Raw genomic sequence first — 27,566 nt, 5'->3', positions numbered from 1 at the left:
CCACCTACCGCCCAAATGCGGCCCCCAGAAAGTTGGCAAGGTATGAATCTGGCCATAGGTCTAAAAGAGGCTCACTAACACCTCTTTAGCATATAATGTATTTTTATGTGAAGTATGTATCCCTTCCACTTGTCAACATGATGTTTTATTTTGGGAGATGGGTGAGAAATAGACACTGTCTATTCAAATAACAGGAAGCAAGTAACAGCTACCTACATGATGCTGAATGTGGTCTTAAAACAAAGTAATGTCAGTAGTTGCAAGGTATACCCAAATCAAAATTAATTACGTATTCCTCCCATCAATGCTGTCAACCTGGCCAAGACTTTTGCTCCCAAATCCTTTCCAACCATGGATATTTGGCTGTAATCTTCTTCAAGATATATTCTTCTGTTTCATGCAGCTTTCATTCAAAGAACTGGCCAGATTCACACCTGCTATCTCCAGCAATGTTGCAGTCTCTAAGGTTCCCTCCCAGTCAATTTACTGAGCCCTGGTCTTGGGTTTTAGTCCTAAGCATATTTACATGGAAATAGGTCCAACTCAAGTAGAGCTGTTGCTTGCTTAAACTGCAGAGTCTACAATCATGTTCTTTCCAGGTATGCTAGCTTTACAAACTATACTTTCTGTCTTCTGCCTGCCACTGCCAGTTTCTACCTACTGTCATGTATAGACTAGTAATTTCTCTCAACCCCTGTGGGCAAGATTCCATATTTGCCTCTAGAACAGCATCTAACACTGCATGTCTACTCAATGAATCAGTGGGTATATAATCCTATATACACTCACCTGGAAGTACAGTCATACCTCGAGTTGAATGTGCTTCAGGTTGAGCGCTTTCGGGTTGCGCTCTGCAACAACCCGGAAGTAACGGAGCGTGTTACTTCCGGGTTTCGCTGCTCGTGCATGCGCAGACGCTCAAAATGACGTCACGCGCATGCGCAGAAACGGCAGAACGTGACCCGCACAGACGCATTTTACGTTCCGTTCAGGATGCGAAGGAGGCTCCGGAACGGATCCTGTTCGCATCCCGAGGTACCACTGTAAGTCCTACTAAACTCAATGGGCCTTTCTTCTGAATGTTGTTGTTGTTTAGTCGTGTCCGACTCTTCGTGACCCCATGGACCAGAGCACGCCAGGCACTCCTGTCTTCTTCTGAATAGAAATAAGATAAGCTGCAGCCCTATACACACTAACCTAAGTTTAAAAGGTAAGAACTATTTTTTTAAAATGTGGCAGATGATCTCCCCCACCCCCTTGGGCTTCAATGGGCCTCCTACTGGCAGGGGGGGAAATGGTGTGTTCACTTATGTACAGTATTTTGGTACGTAAACTTCAGTAAGCACACAGCACTATCACCACCATCATCATCACACCTTTTCTCCAAGGAGCTTAGAGCAGCATTTCGATTTCATGATGCATTTGTCCCTAGACTTTGTCTACAACAGATGTGTTGGAAGTTGTGAATAATGTGTACGCACGCCCAGCACCCTCAAACACCAACTTCCCAAGCATGAATGCAAAAGGCTGGTTACAAATCGTAAGTTTTCTTTAGTTAGGAAAAAAAATCTTATTTGAATGTTCATCAATACAAATTGTGTTTGGTGCTTCACAAAAACACGCCTTGGGCACACGTCAGTGCACTTGACTCCTTACAAAACACTTGCAGTTTCTTTTAAATTTAGATGCCTGCATTATCACAATATGCACAGTCAAGTCTCAGGTGACTATGGCAGACTCCAGTGAGTTGAAGTTACTTCGTTGTGTCCTTCCTCAACACACTTTTTTTTTTTTTTTTTTTTGCTGAAGCCACAGGGGTTTGGTTCAGATTCTCATTCTTGCACTTCTGTGAAATGACCCATACATGTTCTTGCATTACAGTTCACTTTTGAAAGTCTTTCACGGCCTTCAAAGTATCAAACTACCTAATGTGTAGTTTTGGCTTTGGGAACAGCTGCTTAGCAGAATGAAGGGTTTTTTAAGTTGTTAACAAACAATCCTTCCTGTGCATTCTGTGAAAAGATGTTGCTGTACCAGGTACACATGATACTTTTTCTTCAGGGCACTGTGGCGAGGTAGTGGGACACCTTGGTTCAAAAACTACCTCTTAGTAGGAGAAGGTTCTTGTGGCCTCACCCAGCAACCAGGTGCTGCAAACAGAAAGGAATTCATCGTTAATTGTTTTGTTTTAAAATGCAGAAGCTGCTAGATATGCATAAAGTATCTATGCGCGAAGTGCTAGATTTAAAACAAATATTTACAAATATATTTTGGAAAGTGGTTTGTCTGTCCACCTGTCTGTTCTCTATACGTTTGGCCATTAAGGATGGGCGATACCTGGTTTTCAACATTGTGATATATCAGCAGCTAAATACTGCAATATGCTGGTATGTCTGGAATGTATCTCAGCTGCTTCTTCCATAGTGGAGGAACAAGCAGCCGAGATACATTTCCCAGCCCTACTGAGCAAGTCCCCATACCGCTCTGACTCACACATGCCAGAGGGGCACGGGGCTTCCTTAAACTGTTCAGCTGAGCAAGCCCCGAGACCGTTCTGGATCACATGAGCCAGAGGGGCATCGAGACTTCGTTGAACTGCTCAGCCAGCCCCAAAACAGCACTTAGTACACCAGATCTGAAATGTTAGGGATGCTGGCATGGGGATGGTTCCAAAGGGAAGGTTTGAGTATATGGGTTTTCATGTATATGTGGAAGCCTTGGAAGTGAACTGTCACGTAAGATGTGATCGTACTGTATCTCCATATATCAATAGTATTTCCTAGTTATAATTTTTTTTGAAATGATTTTTTTTCTTATTCCCCTTAAAGATCACCATTGGGGGCGGGATTAACCAAGCCATTGAACTCTCCCTTGATAAGAATTTATCTGTCCATGATGTTTTCTGGTTTTTAATTCATTCAATTTCAATCACAGAATTGTAGAGCTGGAAGGGACCCTAAGTGTCATCTAGTTCAACCTCCTGCAATGCCGAAATCTCAACACCTGGTCCCCTATCCAATTACAGAAATTCCCCCTATTTGCAAGGGAGACAGGAAATATATAAGATATAATGCTATGTAATATCTCCTTTGAAGAGTGAGTTATCAGATGGAAGACAGTTTGCACATACGGGGCTGTCTTTCAAAGACAAACCCCACCATGATCACACCTGTTTTCAAGGAGACTAGCAAATATGTAAAAATCAACTCAAAGCACAATTTCCTTTGAAAATGAGCTATTGGCATGAAATTTGACCTATGTGTTCTGGATAAAGATGTGTTCTGGATTTCAAATTTGTGTTCTGGATTTCAAATTTAAACCCATCTTCAGCTCTAGATTCAGTTTCAAGAGGGCCAGGAGTCAGGTCTCTCAAATACTGTTTTATTAGTAACTATCAGCTTCATCCCCAGTGTTGATCAGGAATTGTAAGAAACAAAATAATAATAATCTGCAGTTTTGAAACCAGTTTTGAAAAGTTCAGTCCACCATTTTGATTCAAAATGGTGTCTAATTGAACCCAAACATAGAAGAAAACTGTTCCTTCATCTCAAGAACCATCATGCAAAATTTGGTTATGATATCATAAGAGGTGTCCAAATGCAGAGCAAACAGGCAAACAACTTTCCGAAATATATAGCAGATAAATAAACCACGATCCTATACTTACACTGAGGTTTTCCAGGGCTAGTGTTGCTAACACTGCTTTCAAAGGAAGAGTGAAAGTTGTGTATGGTCTCCTGTAAAATTTTTCTTTCTCGGCCCTGTTGAAAACCATAGTTAGAGCAAGAACCAAATGCATAGTCCATGTTTAAATCTACCAATGCAATCATTAGTAAGAGAAACTTCAGCTTGGTTCTTTAGGAACGCATGCCAGGAAAGGCGTTCATGTTTGCTGGTAATGGTGTCAATGAAATAACTTTGTTTGCTCCAGTCTGCTTCCGGCACAAGGTACTCTGGTTTGGGACTGTACAACCTTGTGACCCAGCAAGCTAAACACAGCCCACTGATTATATATTATACTGTGATGCATCTGCTACCCTCTATAGTAACATTTTGGCAGAATTTTAAAGCATTCATACTCATCCATGCACTTGATGGCTGAAAGATGCTGTTTTAGACAACCTTCAATAATTTACCTGCAGGGATAATTAACTGCTTTCAAATGTTTTGTATTGCTTTGGTGTTTGCTGCCCGGTTCTCCTTTGGGAGGAAAAATCTAAACAACAACAATCTTGTTCTGCAGTGGCAGAATCATGTTAATAGGGCAAACTGTTGACCTGGAGAGAACACTTTCCATACACTTGTTGCTCAGCAGGAACTGAGAGTAATGACTGGGTGGCAAGGACTTCTGTAACTGGCCCTGCCCACACAGTAATGAGCCTTGAAACATTGCAGAAGCTTCAAATCTGGATTTCCAATATGGCAAACTAACCCCAGTAATATACAAATTGTTGGCAATGAAGGCTGGAGTCAGAAGAACTGTAAAGTCCCTGAGCCAGCCCACTAGGGCAAAACTCTTTGGTGTGAAAGCAAAGGAGTTATGCAGTCCTGAAGCCAAGATCATCTTCTCTGAGCACTCTCTATCAGATGTTGAAAAATCAAATTCTTAAAAGCAGAGAAAAACAACACTTTGAAAGTAAAATATATTCTGAAATACCTTTCCTGCATTCAGCTCGGAAATAGCCGCCAGAATTTGTTGTCGAGAACCATCAGTTTTAATTCCCAGTTCCTTCAAATCACCATCCGTGAGGGTGAGAAAAGCCTCCATATCCACCTGCGAAACAGAAATCCGTAAATGCATTTTCTCTCTTCTAATTTATGAAGGAGACACTGAGCTAAGAGGCAGAGAGAGCATTTTACACTCTCCCCTCCATTTTGGCTCCAGCAAGACCTAAGTCCCCTTAACAGTCTGAGGAACTGCTGCTACTAATTTTAGCACTGTGTGAAGTGCTAGTCTGAAGACCTAGCAAAATAGCAAAGGAAGTCTCTGGATCAAAACTTGTCTCTGCTATTCATTACATAGGTGACTTCATGGAAGTCATTCTCGGCCTCAGCCAGAGTTAATACCCCGGTTACAGAGATATTATAAGGGTCATGGAGATAATGTATGTGAAATACTTTAAACACCCTAAAGCACTATTATTATCTACACTAGTGGCCAAAATTGTGGAAACCTTTTCTTTTTTTAGTAACACCATAAAATTATATATCAATGGAAAGATAATTTAATGAAGAATGTAATGCAACAAAGTTGGTTCAATTATCTGTATTCTATCAAAAGTTATAGCCAAATAACCAGAAAAAGAAAGCACAACTTGCTTAGGTTGATATGCAGTAGCTTTCCTACAATGTAGCCAAGCAGGTGTTATGAGCCATCAAACTTTGGAAATACACTTTCCCCAAAAGGTTTCCACAATTTTGGCCACTAGTGTATGCACCAACTTGTAGGAGTCCCAAGCTTGCTCAGACATATGCAAGGTGAAATATATGGGGAAAGGGCCATAGCTCAGTGACAGGCTTTGCTTGGAGAGACCTGGGTGAATGTCCAACATCTCCATGTAAGACTAGGGCAGGACTCTGTTGGAGCACGACTATCTGTCAGTGCAGACAACAATAAACCAGATAGACCAATGGTCTGACTCAATATAACGCAGCTTTCTAAGTCCCTACGGTCAATACGTTTCTGCCATTTGTAACCAGACACTTAAAAACTAGGAACATACATCAAAAAGTTATATTGATTGAATGTTTAAATGCAGTTGCATGTCTGTGGATCACTAAAACAGTTAGAGAACAGGTTCTACTTGAGACTAGCTTTCAGGATTTGCATGAAAAGATATCACAACTGTAGCAGCAGGCAAAATAGCAAAACACAACTGTATTTCTGAGTAATTCTAAAAGGTTTACACAGCAGTGGAATATGCTTAAATAAACACTAAATTGTTATTCTATCTGAGCTCAAAGGCAGAAAGCAACTTATGCCCAAAGCTTTTGCACTTTCATATTGGGGGCACCGACCCAGAATATATATATTATATTTTCCTCCTTTATGCTCATGAAATATCACTTACAGTCAATAGAAGTCACTCAAGCAAATGGGTGTAATTCTTTATGTAAGTTTTGAAAAGCCACTTCCCTCTGCTATGTGGTGAAAATGGAGCGTAACCAAAGATAGCTGGACCAGAAATACTGGGTGGTTTGCTTTTGCTGTTGAAGCTGTGGAATATGGAGACTGCCAATGATAGTATTGTCCTTTACCTCTCAGGAGGCCTAGTTGTCCAATCACAAAAATAATAGCAGATTTGAATTCCTCACACTGAAAAACATATTTTAAAGCTCCCTTACTGAAGAAATTTGCAAAAATTAAGTTTCCACTCCCTAAAATGATAAGCCCTAATCAATGAAACTAAGAGCAGAGCCTGAATAATCCTGGTTTCATACGGTCATGATGTAATTTTTGTTCTTATACCAAATTTGAGTGTGATTCCATTTTGAGAATCTCTTCTAAGCTGCCTTAAAAGCTTCTCTGGGCTATAAGGAAGATATGAGTATTCTTAACAAATAAATATTCAAAAATACAGCCTTGCATTGTTGGTGGCTGCTCTGTGTTCCCTTTTAAGAACACTGTTTCTGAAAAGCCAGATAATAAAAATCTGAGATCATAATTCTATAAATAAATTTCCTTATTGGCCTCCATGGCCTAATGATTCTTCATGATTTAAAAGTTTCAGCCAGCCTCACAGAAAGCGTTAAGGAAAAGAACAAATAAAAATACAAAACTTTACCTCCTGCTCTTCAAAAATAGGCTGATACTTCTCCAGTGAGAGTTTTTTAAGGATGCCTGTGAGTTCATCTTTAAATAAAAAAAGGAAATAATTTTAATCATTTTGAGAAAGGGCAGAGAATACATATCTTTATCGATATTTCAAACTAATCATGCAGATGCAAAGATCATATTAAGTAGTCTGAACAGCGATTTGTCACTGAACTTTTCCTGTAACCCTGAAAATATTCAGCCATGCAAAACCTTCTATGCAATGCAGAGCATAATAGGTCTTGTGATTGCCCTTTCTCATACATACACATAAACAGAGTATTTATAGAAGAAAGGCCAGTCTGAAGATTTTAGTTTACCCCTGAAATTACTGGGGCCTGCTCCAAGTACTAACACTTTTGGGAAAGGCAGTAGGGTGTCACAGCTAAGAGCCAGGGAGGGTGATTGTTCTCCAAGTCTGTAGCAGCACTGCCCCAGTTCTTTCAGAGCTAAACTAGGCTTCCTGAGAGGTAAAGTGAAATATACTCGGAGTCGAGAGTGGATTTCATGCTCTTTATTCAGCTCATAGCGGTGAGGAGGAATGGAAGTTCCCCCAGAATGTCTGCTTTATATACATTATTTACACAATGGGCCCCACGTGATTGGCAAATTCCGGGATTCTCCTGTAGGCCAATCAGGTTGCGGATTCATTTCCACCTGGAGCTGGATTGGGTGGCTCCTGTGGACCAATCGGACTGCTGCATTCTGGATCCTACTGTTCTAGGACCATCAGACTGCTGCATTCTGAATCCTATTGTTCTAGGACCAATCAGACTGCTGCATTTTGGATCTTATTCAACTCAGTACATAACATAAAGGATAGATGAGTAGGAGATAACCACACAGCAATTACTGCATAGCTGTCTTCCCCTCTCTCTTCCTTTTGCTGGATGGGAAAGTCCTACCTACTTACTTCAGGATGTTTGAAAGCAAAACAGTATTTTACAAAACCAGCTCCTATATACTGAAAACTTGCACGTTTCTGTGACAACCCTTCTGCTGCAGCAGTTCCTTGCCCCATACGTGCTGGTTTCTATTTGCAGAGCGTTTTCGACGCAGGAGGACATCCAACTGCACAATTCACATTCTAAGTAGTACAGTCCAGCGAGATCCTGCTGACGCTGCAGCCGGGGACTGCTTACCTTCATCTGTGAGAGTTCCACTGCTGGAGCCACCGCTACTTTTCCCTTGCCTGTGAGAAGAGGAGAGGGAGGACTCTGCACTTTGAACCTTGGGGGATGCCGATGGTGACGGTGATGGCGTAAGAGTTGGGGATGTGCTTTTAGAAGTAGACGAATTTTCAGATGGAGGCTTTTTGTTCACATCCAACTTCTGTTTTTGTTAACAATGAACAGAAGAATAAATAATCATGTGGTTAATAATAATAATAATAATAATAATTCATTACTTATACCCCCTCCGTCTAGCCGCCCCCCCCCCCAGTCACTCTGGGTGGCTTCTAACAGAATACAGTGGCACCTCGGGTTACATACGCTTCAAGTTACATACACTTCAGGTTACACACTCTGCTAACCCATAAATAGTGCTTCAGGTTAAGAACTTTGCTTCAGGATGAGAACAGAAATTGTGCTTTGGCGGCGCAGCAGCAGCAGGAGGCCCCATTAGCTAAAGTGGTGCTTCAGGTTAAGAACAGTTTCAGGTTAAGTACAGACCTCCAGAACGAATTAAGTACTTAACCCGAGGTACCACTGTATTAAAAGCACAATAAAATATCAGTGGTAGGCTTTGGTAGCAGGAATGTTTCTCTGTTTTATTTTAATGTTCACATGAAGTACAAGGACTTTAGCACATGTTTACTTGGGTATTTTTATCTCCTTACATAAGCAGACTCCGTGGTAATTAAAATGTTCCTCCTGACAAAAATATATTTGGCAATTGGCCTTACCGACGGCGTATTGGGGTGATTCACACGGTTGGAATATGAAGACATCTGGTTATAACCTTTCACAGAAAAAGCTGTGTGTGCTTTAAAGCAGAGGTTATGTTCCACAACATGCATGTATGTTGTCTCGCAAGCATCTTGCCACTTCCCTCTAATGACCCACACAGTTTACTTTCTGGACTAGTGCCAGAAACGCCCATATAAATTACTCTAAGGATCTCAAGGAGTTGGCCAAATTGAATTCAGTGAATCCAATGCATTTACAAATGGAAAACACCCCATTTCTAACATTGGAAAGCTTTTGACCGGTCTAAACTTTTTACCAGTAAATCAGCTGCCTGAGAGGGTAGCTTTAGATCTATACTTGACCTTGAAATAACAGTGGATTTCCCATGTTGAGATACCCCCTTCTTCTAGTAACATCTAAGCACTCTGCCCTTTTATGACATCATCACATCATGAATTTCCCTACTTCCAGTCCAGATCATTGCTTACTGCTGTTGGGTAAGGCTTAGAATAGGCTAACTGAAATCAATGGGACTTAAAGTTAATCATGACTTACATGATTAATCATGTCCTAATTAATTTCAAAGGGTCTACTTTAAACACAATTTAATCTGGATCCAACAAAAGTGGCTAAGTATGCCTAAATGTTATCTGGAGGGGTGTTCAGATGGGCCAAATTCAGAATGGTGCTTCACTTTTCAGTATAAGCCTCAGAACATGCTTGCTACTCTTGCCTAAGAAATTCATCTCCATGGTGAGGACTTGTATCTTTTTTCTGCTGGGCATGAAGTGGTCTCAAAAACTGATTTTGGTAGGACAAATAGCCCATAGGGGGGAAAACCGCAACATCCCTGTCCCCATTCTTCTACAGCTTCTTGTAGCCACTTTGGGTAAATTATTATTATTATTATTATTATTATTCTAATAATTTATTATTTATACCCCGCCCATCTGGCTGGGTTTCCCCAGCAACTCTGGGCAGCTTCCAACAAAATATTAAAATACAACAGTCTGTTAAACATTAGAAGCTTCCCTAAACAGGGCTGCCTTCAGATGTCTTCTAAAAGTCTGGTAGTTGTTTTTCTCTTTGACATCTGGTGGGAGGGCGTTCCACAGGGCGGGTGCCACTACCAAGAAGGCCCTCTACCTGGTTCCCTGTAACTTGGCTTTTCGCAGCAGGGGAACCACCAGAAGGCCCTCGGCACTAGACCTCAGTGTCCGGGCAGTAGGATGGGGGTGAAGACACTCCTTCAGGTATCCTTCACGTTTAGTTTGACTCTTAGTAACTGGATAACTGGCAGCCCTTCCAAGGGTGTTCCACTAGTTGTGTTGATGAACCCAGGTCACAATCCAGCTGATATCGCTGTGTCCTGGATTGCATCCTTAGTTTGCATCCTGATGAACCGTTGGCATAATCAATTTGCTTAAAATGCTAAAACTCAGATGTTATTTGTTCCTTCTTCCCTATATTCATTTTGAGGACATTCTCACAAACAGATATTAGCTTTATGTCTACAGGCCAAAAGACTTCAGTAATCGTAGCAATATACCGTATTTTTCGTCCCATAGGACGCTCCGTCCCATAGGACGCACCTAGTTTTTGGGGGGGGAAATAAAGGGGGGGGAAATTCCCCCAAAAGCAGGTCGGGGAAACCGAACAAGGTCGAGGAACAGCGGGATGGCGGCGCTGTGCCTCCCTGCTGTCCCCCGAGCTTGTGGGGCTGGCTGATGTCTGCCCAGCGCGAGGGGCGCTCTGCTTCAGGGCGCCGCACCCGCCGGGTGGCAGGCTGCTATCCGCAGCGTGGGGAGCTTGTGGGGAACTCCTGCAGGGCTCCCCACACTGCGGACGTCTGCCCAGCGTGCGGGGCGCTCTGCTTCAGGGCGCCCCGCCCGCCAGGTAGCAGGCTGCTATCCGCAGCGTGGGGAGCCCTGCGGGGAACTCCTGCAGGGCTCCCCATGCTGCAGATGTGTTCCCGAAGCGCCAGGCGCTCTGCTTTCAGGGCGCCCGGCGCTCCGGGAAGCAGGCTGCTATCCGCAGCCTAGACATCCCTGTGGGACCTCCCGCAGGGCTGCCTAGGCTGCGGATGTGTTCCCGAAGTGCCGGGAGCTCTGCTTTCAGCGCGCCCGGTGCTCCAGGAAGCAGGCTGCTATCCGCAGCCTAGACAGCCCTGTGGGAACACCCGCAGGGCTGCCTAGGCTGCGGGTGTCTTCCTGAAGCCTGGAGAGCGAGAGGGGTCGGTGCGCACTGACCCCTCTCGCTCTCCAAGCTTCAGCGAAAGCCTGCATTCGCCCCATAGGACGCACCCAGATTTCCCCTTCATTTTTGGAGGGGAAAAAGTGCGTCCTATAGGGCGAAAAATACGGTACATATATGCCGTGTGACTGAGACGGGAAGTCTGCAAATCAAGCATGCTTCACTACTTCAGCTCTAAGCTACGAGAAATTTAAAAGACTCAAAAACCTTTAAAATGTGTCCATTGCCAATGGTCTGTGCACTTTCCACGTCAGGAGGGCAGGGTGAAGGAGCTGGGCCTATTGGCAGTTGCTGTTGGCTTGGTTTATGTTCAGGAATACCAGCAGCTTTCTTCCTCTGAGCAGCAATCTGAGACAAAACACTATCGGCACTGCCACCTAACGAAAACACAAACCCCAATCTTACATAAGTCAAGAATGTAACAGCAATTTTATTATTCTAGACTGAGAACAATCCCATTTCAACATTTTCAAGCAACATTAAAAGCATCTGTTTACAAAGGAAGTGTCGTTAAAAAGAAGAAGAGGTTTTCTCTCTATACTGTATTTGTTCTAGTCTGTCGTCATGCTGATGATGAACTGTGCAATGTGAAGGAAGCATAGGAGACAGGCAGGCAGTGAGGTCAGTGAGTGGCAGGGTGATGCAACCAAGAGGGGCTTTCCTGTGAAATGACAAGCCATGTGGGGGGCAGAGGAGGCAGTGGTGGAGCAGAGCAGGAATGGAAGATGAGGCTGAGAGCCAATGACTGGTCAGTCAGTGAATGGGGATTTAAACCCCAGTCTTCCAAGTCCAACACTCTAGCCACAACACCACACTAGCTTGTTCACAATATATCAGAAAAGACACATCATGTTATTGCGAGGACAAGAAGGCAAGAGGCCTTCTGAGTCATCCATGTTGAGAACAGAGGCCTTGTTGAATTTGAAAAGACTTACTTCTGAGTAAGCGCGGTTAGGATTTCACTGTTAGTCTGAGACCGTTCATAATGCGTACTGAATAAAATACCATGTAAAAGTTATTCACCCTTTACGTTTCTGTGCAACGATCACCTCTCAAAGTCATCCTAGGGCATTCAACAGTTTAAATCAGTGCTTTTTTATTTTTACTATTGCCATCTGGCTAGCTCCTGTAAACAGCCTGACAGCTTGTTTCATAAAGCTAATGAGAATCTATTGATGTCATCACATTTGCGTGATTCTGTGCATGGGATTTGAAAAGAATGCAGACATGCAGAGCTTTGGAGACGTGAGATTAGGCAATATAAGAGGGACCTGCAACAGAAGATGAGAATGTATTCCTACTAGGTGGTTCGGGGTATCCAGCCAGTCAACCACCAATACTTTCCTTCATCAGGCCATTCCATCCTTTCCACTAATAGTCAACATGTGCATGCTCTGAGCATGCTCAGTCTTCACTGGGGTATTTAGGGAGTGTTTGTTTGTTTGTTTATAAAATGTACTTTTACAAATCTTGCTGTTACCCCTATCCTGTTTCTCAGCAACTGTTTTGGCTACAATCTTGTTAGCACTAAGAACCTTAGTTTGCTAAAGAGTGAGCTCTTAAAAAACAACAACCAGAAAATAAATATCAAATTACTTTGAGGATGAGAAGGACAGAGGCACTGGGGCTAATAAGAGCCTGATACATGTAATTTTTGAAATGCTGTGTTCAAGTTAACTGAATAACTTTATTCAACAAGCATGTGGTGTACATACGTACAGCACATTCACAGTGCTATCACTACTCCCTGATTCACTGGCCTCCTTTAGTTTTTTTGCAGTTTCTGACCAAGTTCAGACCTTGAAGGCGTGTTCTGCAGTTAGGGCTCACAGACAGCATTCTAGTAGAAACACCATCACTCATTAACAGCTTGACAGCTGTGGAAAGGAAGCCACCACAGCTTTTCTTGTTCTGACCCTTCCTCGGCCCAGATCCCATCATCCACCTTCCTCACCCACCTACCTGTTGAAGCAAACAGCGCTTATGTTTTACATCACAGAAGATGGGAGAGCTTTGGGCAAAAGCGATCAGGAATGAAGAAGGTGGAAAAAGTTGCTGCAGTGTAATGATCTAGGAAGCCTCAATACTCATAATGTTCCCTTGCCATCTTCCACACCCTTCTGCAATTATATTTGAGACTTCTCAGCTTTCCTTAGTCTTCAAGTCCTGCCTGATCAGAATGACGTTGCACAGCTGTTTTGGTGTGGGGGGGTGCACCTTTAAACAAGCACAAAGCTGGCAAGTAAAGCTTTGTCTAACGAAAAGTTTTACAAGTATGAGTTTCAGCAGGTGAGGTTCTGGGTAAAGCTTTACTAGCTGGCCTTCTACTTATTCTGAAGTTCTTAAATACAAAGAAACTCTACCATGTCCAGTATCAAGGGCCTTTTGGCGATTCCCTCACTGCGAGAAGCCAAGTTACAGGGAACCAGGCAGAGGGCCTTCTCGGTAGTGGCACCCGCCCTGTGGAACGCCCTCCCACCAGATGTCAAAGAGAACAACAACTACCAGACTTTTAGAAGACATCTGAAGGCAGCCCTGTTTAGGGAAGCTTTTAATGTTTGATGTATTACAGTATTTTAATATTTTTTTGGAAGCCGCCCAGAGTGGCTGGGGAAGCCCAGCCAGATGGGCGGGGTATAAATAATAAATTATTATTAGTAGTAGTACTCATCCACCTAGATAATGATGGGTCTGTTTATGGGCATGACAAAATAAGTGCACAATAATTTCATGCTCATTTACAGGCTTTGAACAAAAACTTGTCAGGCAAAGAGATAACAATCAAATATATAATATAAGCACCTGATTTATTATGCATTTCTCCCCCATGTCTGCTTACTCCGGCTATGCTGTTAGATCCACCAGAAGAGTGGGGGGAATGGTTGAAGTTGCTTGAGGTGGAGGGAGTAGGAGGTCTTCTTGCAAAGGCTGATAGTTTAATGGGTCTAGTACCTCTACTTAAGGATGCCTAGAAAAAGAAATGAGATGCAGCTTTAACTAAAGCTGTTCACTAATATTTGAAAAATAGAATTACCCACTCTATTTCACTTCCATGTACATTCGGGCAAGCCTAAATCCCTACATTAAAAAAATTCCTTCCAGTAGCACCTTAAAGACCAACTAAGTTAGTTCTTGGTATGAGCTTTCGTGTGCATGCACACTTCTTCAGATACACTGAAACAGAAGTTGCCAGATCCTTCTATATAGTGAGAAGGTGGGGAGGGGTATTACTCAGAAGGGTGGTGGGAATGGGAGATTGGCAGATAGCTGAGATGAGCCTGTTGACGACTCTTAACGACTGCAATAGGTCTTACAGGAAAAGGCAAGGGGTGAGAAGGTGAAAAATGGCTTAGTCATGTATAATGAGATAAGAATCCAATGTCTTTGTTCATACCAGGTCTCTCCATGGTTTTAAGTTTGGTAATGAGTTGCAATTCAGCAGCTTCTCTTTCCAGTCTATTTCTGAAATTCCTTTGTAGTAAAACAGCTACTTTGAGATCTTGTATAGAATGTCCTGGGAGATTGAAGTGTTCTCCTACTGGTTTCTCTGTTTTGTGATTCTTGATGTCAGATTTATGTCATCTCAGCTATCTGCCAATCACCCATACCCACCACCCTTCTGAGTAATACCCCTCCCCACCTTCTCACTATATAGAAGGATCTGGCAACTTCTGTTTCAGTGTATCTGAAGAAGTGTGCATGCACACGAAAGCTCATACCAAGAACTAACTTAGTTGGTCTTTAAGGTGCTACTGGAAGGAATTTTTTATTTTGACTATGGCAGACCAACACGGCTACCTATCTGTCCCTACATTTAATTAAGCAGAAGAAAAGCATTTTGTTTTTAAAAATCTCAAGCACACTACAAAACATCAACAGGCCCTCTGGTTTAAAGGAGAAAAAAACAATGTGTTTGAACAACTCTTTATGATTAAATGAAACCAGGTAAGGTATTATTTTACTTCTCTTCCTTTGTCGGAACTTCCGCCGCCATTATTGTCAGGACTGGTCGCTCGGTGTGGAAGGCCAAGCCTTGTCTGCTCTCTGCTACCATCCTTGCTTGGTTGCGTCCTGTCAGAATTCCACAGCTCAAAACTTGATGGGGGCAAGAAAGGTGGAATGACAGCTTTCAGTTTGTCGTTAGGTAGCCTTGTAAATGGAGCCCCACTTCTTAGCTAAGCCGGAGGTGTGGGGTGGAGGAATAAAGAAAGCAGGGATTTTTTTAAATAGCAAGAAAAATAAGGCAATCACAAAGAAGGCAATTCTGTGTACTTTTGTTTACAACAAAAATAGAGAGGAAATAAACTTTAAATCAAGCATTTACATCCAATAAATTAGAATTTAGGCTGCAATCCCCTACACAACATCCCATTTACCTGGAAGTAAATTCCACTGAACTGACTTCTGAGCAGGCAGGCATAGGATTGCATTCTTAGCTATAGATGCTGCTCATAAACATAGGTATTAATCAACTTAAGTAGACCCAGCAACATAAACACTGAACCAATGAAACTGAACACCATTTTATCACTTTTACCAATCCATTAAGGTGGCAGGACCTCCATTTTGGAATTTAATGCCCGTTGAATCAGACAGGTGCCTTCATTGTACATTTTTCGGCACCTACTGGGTTTTTTTTCCCTTCTGGGAAGCCCACCCAGCTGTGTAACTTTAACATGTAATCTTGATACATGGTTTTAATAAGCATGTCTTGTTCATTAAAGATTTCATTTTATATATTCATGTTTATGTGACTTGTCTGTAATGTTTTTTCTTATTGGTATTTTAAATGACTGTTTTCGACTCTTTATTGCAAACTGCCTAGAGGCCTTTTGCTCTAGTAAGCGGTATATAAAGGTAAAGGATAAAGGGACCCCTGACCATTAGGTCCAGTCGTGGCCAACTCTGGGGTTGCGGTGCTCATCTCGCTTTATTGGCCGAGGTAGCCAGCGTACAGCTTCCGGGTCATGTGGCCAGCATGACTAAGCCGCTTCTGGCAAACCAGAGCAGTGCACAGAAACGCCGTTTACCTTCCCGCCAGAGTGGAACCTATTTATCTACTTGTACTTTGACGTGCTTTCGAACTGCTAGGTTGGCAGGAGTAGGGACCGAGCAATGGGAGCTCACCCCGTCACGGGGATTCGAACCACCGACCTTCTGATGTACATTTTGTTAAATAAACAAAAATGAAAATACTCAGAGAATACTGATCAGCGCTGTGGCTTCTTTTTGGGGCAAGGTCTATATAACGTATCTGACAATAAAGTATTTGTTAATAATAGCAGAGAGAAAGACATTCTTGATTCCTTTTGGTTCAAATCTGTTTTAGGGCAAAAGTTGCTAGAAAATACACCAAGCACTTGGTGCACCAGCAATACTCTGACTTACCACTGTTGTCAGCAATTCGTCATCCTTTCCTCCCTTTGTGCTTCCTATACCTGAATAAGGGGGAAAGCCTCACATATAAACAATGCTATTTTGAATCTAATGACTAAACCATGCAAAGTTTAGCATTTCTGAATAAGCCAGCATTTGGAAGTATTTGAACTACAGTATAGTTAGCTGGAAATGAAAAGCTTCTAATCTGCCACTTGTGGATGTGAAAAAGGAGAATGCATCTCTGTTTGCAGTTCATTCACACAGTGAGAAACCATGTTGTCCATTACAAATTAACTGGGGCAGTGTGATAGCTTAATAGTCAATATACACGTTCAACCCCTGTCTCTCGACACCAAACAAAAAAGATCTTTTTAACAGGCTTTCGCAAAAACATCCCTTAAAAAGTTTCCAAAACCTTCCCTTAGTTTTGGACAACTTCACATCTGTTTGAAAAGAATGTTGAATAATCTTTACCATTAGCCTTGCTCTTTGTTGCCCAAGCTGTAATGGCATCATAATTTACACTGTTATCACTTGGTAACGTGGCCTTCATTGTGCAATCAAATGGTGATGCTGACTCTTCTGGAAAAGGTACAGCTGGATTGATGGAGAATCCATGATTTAAAGTTTGGGTCAACTTCAGCTTGCGAAATCTATTGGACATCCTGTTCCACCATGACTAGATAATAAAAGATAATGATACGGGTGTTTTTTTAAAAGACAAATAATTATGCATAATGATATATTTTAAACACTGATAAATAATGCGCTAAATGACCTGGAATTTATTGGTGCTGATTTTTAAAAATTAAAAACAAAACAAAACTCCAAAAGGTCTAGACATATCCACATCCCTTTTTCCTGCTGTGTAACTCTAATGCAAGAGTTTGTTGCAGAGTCCCTTCCTTGGACTAGTGCTCATGAAGAAGAAGAGGAGACTTTCCCTAGGAGCCAAGAACAATGAATAACCACAATGGTATGGCAGCAGAACATTGTTCAGGAAGCACTTGTGATAGTCATCAGTTCTAGGGTGGTTTCATCTACATGTTAACAAATTGTTCAGGATGAGGAGTTTCACCAGAGTTGCAACTTTATAGGAGCCAGTGGAACCCAACTGGCACTTTGTGAGACCTGATCTTTGGCTACACTCAGTGGTGGTGCTACCGTGTAGCAGAGAGTAGGTCAACAGATTTCTCATCGAACAAATTTCCACAATGGGCAAAAGTAAGGCAGCTGCTAGATTCTCCCAGCTGAAAACAATGCCTTACTGAAATAAACAAAATCTGCATACCCTCAGTCCTCCCTTGTCATCAGGCAACACTGGGATATCTACAGTTTGCTTATTTCTTGAAGAAGTCACAGCTGATTTGTTGTTCTGCTTGCTCTTTTCTTTATCAACTTGCATGCAGGCTGAGGCTAGCAACCGCACGAGTTCTGCATCTGAAAAAAAAAAAATAATCACACACAAGTTTCCTGGAAAGAATTATTTACGCCACAAGTGCATCAGCAAAAAATCAGGTTCTTACCGTATTTTTCGCCCTATAGGACGCACTTTTTCCCCTCCAAAAATGAAGGGGAAATGTGTGTGCGTCCTATGGGGCGAATGCAGGCTTTTCCTGAAGCCTGGAGAGCGAGAGGGGTCGGTGCACACCGACCCCTCTCCTCTCCAGGCTTCAGCAGAGCCCCACTGCCAGCCCCACAAGCTCGGGGGACAGCAGGAGGCGCAGCGTGCCTTTCCCGCTGTCCCCCAACTTGGTTAGAAGGCTGGCGGGGGGGAGAAGCCTGCTCCTCCCCGTCGCCAGCCCCGCAAACTCGGTTAGACTTGGTTAGAAGGCTGGCGGAGGGCTTCCCCCTCCTCCAGCCCTGCAAGCTCCCAGAGCGATGCCAAAGCTGCACGCAGCTTCGGCATTGCTCTGGGTCCCGTTCTGGGGGCTGGGGGAGGGGGAAGCTCGGGCTTCCCCGCCCCAGCCCCACTCCTGGGGGGGGAAAATAATTTTTTCCCCTTTATTTCCCCCCCCCCCAATCTAGGTGCGTCCTATGGACCGGTGCGTCCTATTGGGCGAAAAATACGGTATCTTATGGGAAGTACTCTACCCAAAAGACTCTCTGTTGTTTTTGCTGCAAGACTTCAAGAAGGCTACCCCACTAGAAAAAGAAGTACCTGGATCGTTCAGCAGCATTATCAGGTCAAAGGCTGTATATCCATTTTTGGCACGCAGGTTGACATCAGCTCCTTGATTTAATAAATACTTAACAACTTCTTTATTTCTTCAAAGAAAAAAGAAGGAAAGTTACATGTACATATTAGAAGAGGGTACTAGAAAGATCTGAGAATTGCCTGCCTGCCTCTTCCCTCTAATTTCTCTTAAACATTTGCCTGTGTTCTATTAACAACTGTTTCTTGTGCTAAGGCCACCTTATATGGCCCACTACTTACCAACTAATCTAGCCCTGATCGGTTTGCAATTCAGCTCAAGAGTTGTCATCAAGATTTTAGGTACTTTTGCAACACACTCAGTATCCAAACATTGCTGTCTCGGGACCAGATTTGTTGTCCTAGTACCTATACTGTTTGGTTGAGACAAGAACCCTTATCTACACCTGCAGTTTTCCGACAACAGCTCTTGTTAACTTTCTGGCATCACCCACAGATCACTGTGAGTTCCATCTTCTGGAGGTAACAACCCTGGTACTATGTACCTGATTGCTTATACGAGGATAAGAGAGAAGAGAGTGAAGAACTCCTAATATTGGCATAAGTTAGTGACCCTCCATGATTTCACCCCAATCCATTCCTTTAAAAATATTTACAGTGGTGCCTCGCAAGACGAAAAGAATCCGTTCTGTGATTCTCTTCGTCTAGCGGTTTTTTCGTCTTGCGAAGCAAGCCCATTGACGGATTAGCGGATTAGCGCTATTAGCGGTTTTTAGCGGCTTATCTGCTGATCAGCTGATCAGCGGCTTAGTGGCTTAGAAAAAGGGGGGGAAGGGGGGGGAACCAGCAGGAACTCGCAAGACATTGTTGTCTTGCGAAGCAAGCCCATAGGAAATTCGTTTTGCGAAGCACATCCAAAACGGAAAACTCTTTCGTCTAGCGAGTTTTCCGTCTTGCGAGACATTCGTCTTGTGGGGCACCACTGTATCTCAAAAGTAAGATTAGGGTTGCTAGCAGAAAAGAACAGATTGAGTAAAGAAGACTGAACAGAGTGATGAATTTTTGGTTTTAGGCAATGCACCTTGACATGGCCTAAACCAGAGATGGGACATCTATAGCCCTCCCAAAATTGTTGGACTCCAATGCCCATCAGGCTCAGGTAGCATGACCAATGGTCAGGAATGATGCAAACTGATAAATGTTGGCTTTGCTAGGGAAAGTGTCTACAATTAACTGTTGGTTAAATTGATTTGCGCTTATGTGTGACTACCTAAACAGTAATAATATTTTCTCTTCCTAAAACCATTTTGTCTAAAACTAGTAACATGCTATCTTACTAAAACTTTAAGCAAAAGCATTGTTTGTTTTGGGGGGAGAAACTGGTTTGAGGCCCTGTTATTCACCCCACAAGCAGATGCCCTAACACTCTGCTCCCTGCATAAGAATGATAGGTGGGGTTAGTAAAAGTCCAAAATGTTAAAAGGGCTGTTCAGTGGAGGCAGACAGAGAAAGAAAATATATCCATTGGGTGGAAGGGATGAGGAAGGGATGGATGGCTGGCTAACCTTCATTCCCCATGCCATCACAACCTTACAGTTCCTGCCTACATGCTTTCAAATGTAATAATTATGTTATGTCCAATGCACGGCCATAGATAGGTGGGACAGGAAAACACCCCCAGTCCTTGGCCCACCTACTCCTAGTCATTTTCAGGGGCTGTAATATTAGACCTAAACATGGGCAGGAAATAAAAAACCAGAACGCAAATACACCTCCTTGGCAGTGGTAACAAGACTTATCATACTCCACACTGGGAGGGGCAGGGGTGAGAGAAGGATATTTACCCATGATATGTGGCCTGCATAAGTGCTGTCCAGCCATGGATAGTATCTTGCTTGTCAATATCCACGCTTCTTGAAACAAGCAGCTGTACAAGAGGCAACTGTCCAGTCACAGCTGCAATCATCAGTGGAGAAGCACCATCATCGTTAATTACGTTGGCTTGTGCAGGGTCTTCGTCTGTAATCTCTTTAACCAGCTGAAAATTCCCTGTGGAGATGGTGAACATGGTTAACAAAGGAAGAGCTCAGGAAGTTAAAAGGTTTATTTTTTAAGTGCCGAAGGGATTAATTCTAACTGTATGGGTGAGACTGAACTAAGCTGCTTCGTGCACCTGAAAGAGGTCCACTGAGCTACAGCAATATGAGTGGTCATTTGAAATAGCCAAACCTTTGGGCTCTTTCCTACTAGAATGCCTCTAGTTACTACACCCAGGAATACATCAGATGTGTTAGAGTATTTTTAAGGACCTTACCCATTTTCAAGGCATGGAAGATATCTGGCTGCCTCTTCTGTTTATCTGGGGGTGGGGAGAAAAGTATAAAGTTTATAGAACAACTGCAGTGGATGCTACAACAGCAAATAACGTGATGTGTTTTAAGGACAGTGGTACCTCGGGTTACATACGCTTCAGATTACATACGCTTCAGGTTATAGACTCTGCTAACCCAGAAATAGCTTCAGGTTAAGACAGTGGCGTAGCGTGGGTTGTCAGCACCCAGGGCAAGGCAAGTAATTTCCGCCCCCTAACCCATGGATTTGCGCCCCCTAACCTGCACCGCACGCCTGGCACCCCCCCTCCACAGTGGGTGGCGACCTGGCGGCTCGGATCAGATTTGCACAGCCAGCACTGCAGTGAGAGAGAGTGAGTGAGCCAGGTAGGGGCAGAGAGCTGCAAGTGCGAGCGCCCCCCCAGATGTTGCGCCCGGTGCGGCCAGCCCCCCCTGCACCCCCCACGCTACGCCACTGGGTTAAGAACTTTGCTTCAGGATAGGAACAGAAATTGTGCTCCGGCGGCGCGGCAGCAGGAGGAGGCCCCATTAGCTAAAGTGGTACTTCAGGTTAAGAACAGTTTCAGGTTAAGTACAGACCTCCGGAACAAATTAAATACTAAACCTGAGGTACCACTGTAAATCGTTTGACTTCAAAATTTGTGTTTTGATTTATAAATGGTTAAAAAACAACAACCCAAATTAATGAAGAAATACTTGGGATTGTGTCCTGTGATGCTGCTCATCTCTGAAGCGAGAAGGTTTGTTGAGGTACCATTACCCTCCTCTCGCCCCTGGTCTCTTGGGGCTGTGATTGTTTGCTGTGTGAAAAGCTGTAGTGATTTTCATTTGACCCAAAGGAGCACTGGGGTACCATTTCCCAAAACAGAAGGTGAAAAGTCACAAGAACAAGAAAATTAACAATGTGCAGCTATCAAATAGTGATAGCTGCGTATTATTGGCATTGCAGCTACAGCAATGGCTTGCCTCTCTCCAAAAGGGTATGGGAGAATGGGATGCTAACGTCCAATACCAAGATGAAGGTCTACCAGATTTGCATGCTGAGCACGCTGCATTATGGAAGGAAGTCATAGGCAACTTACACCCGCTAGGAGTGAAAATTCAATGCCTTCCACAAGATTTTAGGCATCCCATGGCAGGACAGAGTCTCAAACAAAGATGCACTCTCCCAAATCCACATTCCCAGCACACTCCTGCCTCAGTGACTAGTAGCAGCATCAACCCTGCCATCAATCCCTTGCAGACAACCACAGTGCCTGGAGACAGGCAGTCAGGTCGTGCATCTATAGTAGTGACTGGTGGAGGAATGATTGCTGGGAGGAGCACAGAGGGAAGAAACGCCATGGCGCATCTGCAGCAGCACAACCGGACGCCTTCATCTGCCCCAGCTGCAACAAAACATGTCTCTCCTGCATCGACCTTTACAGCCACAGCAGGCACTGTAACCTTCCAATAGTTTGACCCCATCCACAAAGGCTCACTGTCTCCCCAGACAGATATTTGTAGCCTTCAACAACAGAACCTTAGGACATGATTCAGCCCTTCACATGCCAGGGGAAATAGCACAGGTATGTTTGTACATTCTAGACTCCATGCCAGGCTATACCAGATCATTCAGTGCACCCTGAGTGTACAAACAACCTCAAGCTGTATGTTGTGAGGCAGGCAAGCGGGGAGGAAGGATCCAGCAGAATGGCATACTCTGGCCACCTCCATCCAAGTGTTGAGGATCCAGGAGGCCTGAGCACCCATTTTAGCCCGCTCCTTTCTCCTATAATCCTGACCCAACTCTACTAAGTACAGAAGGCTTGGGAGGAGCTGTAAGGCTGACTCCAGTCTCAGCTCCCCCACCACTGCAGCCTTGCGTATATGCAGCCTGTCCCAGAGCAATTTGTGGGTCTAGGCCAACAAGGACTCACAGGGGTGTGGATGCTCTATGGCAGGGTACAGAGCGACACTCTGAATTTAGTAGTGATGTGCCTTTTCCCAAGGCATAACAAGCCTTACCAGAAACCAGCACAGCAAGCCTGCAGCCCACGTAGACCTTGGGTCCTATACTCCTGAGAGTCATCTTTTGTACTAATGAAGCCCGTGAGACGTCAGACTTGCTGGATCAGGGAAAAGACAGGAGAAAAGGAGAGGAAATACCAGTATTGAAGAAGGCAGAAATTCTGATTGTAGAGATGGAAAGAATGAAAGAGCTAGCTGAAAGAGAAAAAGAAATAAAAGGTTAAAAATATATTGGCTATCAGTACCCTTCTGAAGGAGGGAGGAGAAAAAGATGGAGGGTGGTGCTTATTATTGTATGCTAAGATTTGATTATTTACATCACCGGTCTTTCCCAAACTACTGCCCTCCAGATCTTTTGGGCTCCAACACACACCCCTCAGCCAGCATGGCTAACTGTAAAGGATGATGAGAGTTAGAATCTAAACCATCTGCAGAGTACCAGCTTTGGAAAGGCTACTCTACATAAATCAGGTTGGTACAGTTTTTCTCCACCTTAAGTCTGTTGTCCAGATTCTGCTGTCAGAAACACAAGAAGCTGCACTATGGTGAATGACACACATCTTGCTCAGTGTTGTCACACTGGCTAACAGTTGCTGTCCAGGGTTTTAGACAGATGTCTTTTCAAGCCTTACATGGCAATGTCACAGGTTTAACCTGGTACATTTTGCATGCAACGCTCTGCTCTTTCCTTACATCACGGTTTGGATCGAATCATATCTTGTTTACTGCTTATGTACATTCCTACAGAGGCAGTCCCAGGACAACTACTCCCTTGGCGTAACACTACTACGCCCTCCGTTAAAGTTCATTCAAGAAATTCACAAGTTCTTCTGCCATGGAAATAAGTTGGGTTCAAAAAAAAAAAAAAGAGTATGAGGATTTTGAAAAGAAACAGGTTGTTAAAATACAGAAAAGAACAAAAGGGAAATGAAATAAAAGCAAAGACTGGAAGTTGAAAGCCACAATTTAAGTCCATCAGTTATGGACTTAAATAAACTCCGTGCCCAAGTCCTCTGATCCAGCAATTCCTTGCAAGTGTGGGAGCTATGAAGCTCACATGGCGCTTCCCCTTTTCCAGAAAAATCATCATCATATATTTTAAGGAAGGGGACTCAACTGATCATAAAACGGCCCCCTCCATTATAGTGAGTGACAAAGCCCCCTCATGAATAAGCACATTGTGTACAAAAACTGTGGTCACTTCTACAAAAGGAAAATAACTATCTAGTTGATTGTACATCATGTAAACATACTTCAAATGAATTGATTAATTCAAATAATCAATTAATATTTGCTGGCTATCCAATCAACAATGTCCTCTGGGCAGTTTGCACAAAATTCCAACAACTAAAACATTAAAGCATCTAAAATATTAAGAATCAATCAAGTCAATGTATTGCTTTAAAAGTAGCATAGCAGCATTTAAAAACTGGCAGCAATAATCTGTTCCAAGGACCGAAACATAGTTCTGAAAGTCCAGGGAGAATACAAAGGTATTCAGCTGGTACAAAAAGGTTGACAACCAGAATCTTGTTTGTTTTCTATTAGGAATAACAAATTATGTATCACACAGGATCAGTAGATGGTCCCATAAAGAGAAGCCAAGGTTTCTTGTGAGCCTGAGAAACTGGACCGCTAGTATTCCTCTTTATAAACAACTTTATTATTTGAACTGACTGCTTACCCCTTGCATTTCAATGTCTTGAGAGCTAAACACCCCTCTCCTGACATTATTAGTGGGCATAAAATGGCCATAAGGACAAGACCTAAGAGACCCCCTCTTTGCTATCAGCCATCAGTCCTGCCAAGAAAATCATCCTTATTTTTCCTTTTTTTTGTAATCAGGGAGTTTCCCAATCAGGAAAATAACTATGGCGAGACCCATAACTGCAAAGCAGCTCATACCTGTTTGAGGTCTAACTGTTGTTAAAGGTGCCAAATAATCCATCATATCTTCATGTTTGAAGTCAACAGATATTTCATATGGTGTTTTATGCAGTGTGTTCAGATGATCAGGATTGGCTCCTTTGTTCATAAGCTGCTGAGCCAAGCTCACTCTTCCACTAACAGCCGCCAACATTAGGGGAGTCCAACCCATCGTTTTCACGGTATAATTACAATCCGCTCCCCAGTCCAACAGAAGATGGACCACTGCCTCATGTCCGTGCTGGACAGCTGCCATAAGGGGGGTGATAGCTGGCAATTCCTCTTTGTTGTTATCCCAGCTAGTACTCAAGTGGTCGTAATTATCAACGTAAGCGCCCGATTCCAGCAACAACTTCACCACACTGACGTGACCACCCCTAGAAGCCATTGTAAGTACGCTGGCTCCTAGTTTGTTCTGTGCATTAAGGTCAGCGCCGTTTTCTAGCAAGATGCGAGCCACCGTCAGGTGTCCAAACCTTTGATTGGGGAAAAAACGAGAGATAGAAAACGTTATGATACCCAGTAGGATGAAACGGCATTGTTTGGATTTAAGGCACTCTTGCCTTAACAATGCAGAGAAACAGTGTGGTGTCATGGTCAGAGAATGGGATTTGAGCAGATAATTGCTCAGTTCAAATCTCCTTCTGACCTCTTAAGTGAGGCAAACCTCTCGTTATGGTTTGCACTTACAATTTTTTCAGGGCGTTGGACAAGGTGACCCTTGTGGTCCCTTCTAACTCTGCAATTCTCCGATTCTCTGATCCTAAACCTCCGCTGCCTTGCGGGACATATTCTGGAAAAGGAAAGGCTAAGTGCTAAACATTACACAAATCCAGATCAGAGTCCCTAAGACGGTTGGATGGCGAGTTGTACACCTCCTTCTGGCAAACTCCTGAAGCCACGCTGGTGCCAAACGTACTGCTCTGCTTTTCTTCATCCCTTTGGCATCAGCGAGGCCAAGAGGAGGGTCCTGTTGTCTGGCCCATCCAGGACCTCCATACACATTACCTAGGCTTACGCCTCAGGGAGGTCACTTGGTGTTGGGAACACAGCAGTTTTGATTTCACTTTTGGAGGTGCATTCCGCCATCTTTCGAGACAGAAGGATGCGGACAACAGGGGGTTGGACTAGATGACCCTCGTGCCCCTTCCATACAGTTCTATGATCCTTTTAACCCACATGATGCACCCAAGCAGGAGTGCCAGTTTGACCCTGCCATGCAACGTGCAAGGCCCTGGCACCAAAATCTGGGGGTGCCCAGCCCCATCACTGGAGAATTTTGTGGGTGGCGGGACACCCAGGGAGTTGGGACCTATGTTCACAAGGGTCGGGAAACCCGGCCAGCATCTTCCCTCGCATCCCGACGTTGCCCAAGACCCCGGCCTGGCTTTGCTCTCGCCCTGACCTGGCCGCCTGCATGAGCGGGCTCCAGCCGCAGTGGTTGCGGCTCTGGACCGAGGCTCCCCTCCGCAGCAGGAAGCCCACCAGCTCCTCGTGGCCGCCGGCCGCCGCGAACTGCAGCCCCGTGTTGCCGGCCTCGTCGGCGCAGTCCACGGGCACCGAGCCCGGCGGCAGGCCCGACGCAGCAGCTCCAGACCCGCCGGGCGCGGCGGCGCAGCTGCCGGGCTCCGCCGCCGCTTCATCGCCGGCCCCGGAGGCCGCCGGCGGGCCCAGCAGCAGCCGCCGGGCGCCCTCGCAGTCGCCTTGGTCGCAGGCGCGGAGCAGCAGCTGGGCGCCGGCCGCCACCCCGCACTCCCCCATCCGCGGCCCTCGCGCTCCGCCGCCGCCGGGCGTCCTCCTCTCTTGGCTCCCCGGCTCCGCTCGTCAGAGGAGGCGGAGGAGCGAGGCAGGGAGGGCGGCCGTCTTCTCCGCACAGTCCGGCCGGGAAGGGAAAGAGGGAGGGACGGCAGGCGAGGCAGGCAGGGCGGCGGCGGCGCTGGGCTGAGGCCTCCGGGCGAGGACTGGGGCTTCGCTTCGCCACGGGGTGAAGGGAGCCTCGCACAGCCCGACGCCGACGCTGGTTTTAGTTATTCATTAATTTGCTTGTTAAGTTTGGCATAGCGCCCGAGCGCCTTCCATCCCCGAGAGGAAGAATAGAACCCTCGTACAGCCAGCGCTGTGCTGCTGCTGCTTAAATATATTTATTAAACTTTGTATACCGCCCTTCATCCGGAGATCTCAGGACGGTCCGCTGCAGAAAACAAAAAAACGAGAACACAAAATGCAGAATAATAAAAAAGCAAACCAATAAACACCCCCCTTCTCACAGCCAACACCAGATTGATTTATTGATTGATTATTACATTTGTAAACTCCCTTCATCCTGAGATGAAGGTGAGATGTGGCCCGCAACAGAAAGAAGTATGAAAGGAGAATGCAAAGTACGTAAAAAAAGGGAAAACAACCCAACAAGCCCACCCTCCCACGGCCAATGCCTTATTTATTTGTCTATTTATTTACTTATTTAGTATACCACCCTTTATCCAAAGATCCCAGGGCTGTCTGCAACAGAAGAAAAGCAACCCACAGGGGGTAGTGGAGTCCGCCCTGGGGAACGCCCTTCCATCAGATGTCAAGGAAATAAGCAGCTATCCTATTTTTAAAAGACATCTGAAGGCAGCCCTGTTTAGGGAAGTTTTTAATATGTAATGCTGTGTTGTTTTTAACACTTGATTGGGAGCTGCCCAGAGTGGCTGGGGAAACTCAGCCAGATGTGTGGGGTATAAATAATAAATTATTTTTTATTTTTAATTATTATTATTATTATT

At 44.3% G+C, this 27,566-nt stretch overlaps 1 protein-coding gene across 2 annotated transcripts; it reads right to left on the bottom strand.

The window, feature by feature from the left end:
- Nucleotides 1-1,531: 1,531 nt before the first annotated feature.
- On the bottom strand, nt 1,532-27,101 carry ANKS6 (ankyrin repeat and sterile alpha motif domain containing 6). 2 transcript variants are annotated; one of them, XM_083519170.1, is made up of 17 exons: nt 26,480-27,101; nt 26,204-26,416; nt 24,778-25,274; nt 20,826-20,870; nt 20,356-20,560; nt 18,518-18,624; nt 17,648-17,796; nt 16,831-17,035; nt 16,366-16,415; nt 14,940-15,152; nt 13,780-13,945; nt 11,185-11,354; nt 7,957-8,146; nt 6,786-6,853; nt 4,658-4,774; nt 3,668-3,761; nt 1,532-2,150 (listed from the first exon to the last, which is right to left on the bottom strand). In XM_083519170.1, the coding sequence occupies exons 1-17, from the start codon at nt 26,557-26,559 to the stop codon at nt 2,101-2,103; spliced, it is 2,619 nt and encodes an 872-aa protein (XP_083375296.1). In that variant the 5' UTR covers nt 26,560-27,101; the 3' UTR covers nt 1,532-2,100. The 2 variants fall into 2 exon arrangements, with proteins under 2 accessions (XP_083375296.1, XP_083375295.1); XM_083519169.1 differs by having other exon boundaries at nt 26,204-27,101.
- Between the last annotated feature and the right edge of the window lie 465 nt (nt 27,102-27,566).

The sequence above is a fragment of the Podarcis liolepis genome, assembly GCF_965112155.1.
Source record: "Podarcis liolepis genome assembly, chromosome: 8".
In the NCBI taxonomy this organism is placed as follows: Eukaryota; Metazoa; Chordata; class Lepidosauria; order Squamata; family Lacertidae; genus Podarcis; species Podarcis liolepis.
The sequence above is the reverse complement of the archived record's forward strand: the minus strand, read 5'-3'. Positions and strand labels throughout refer to the sequence as shown.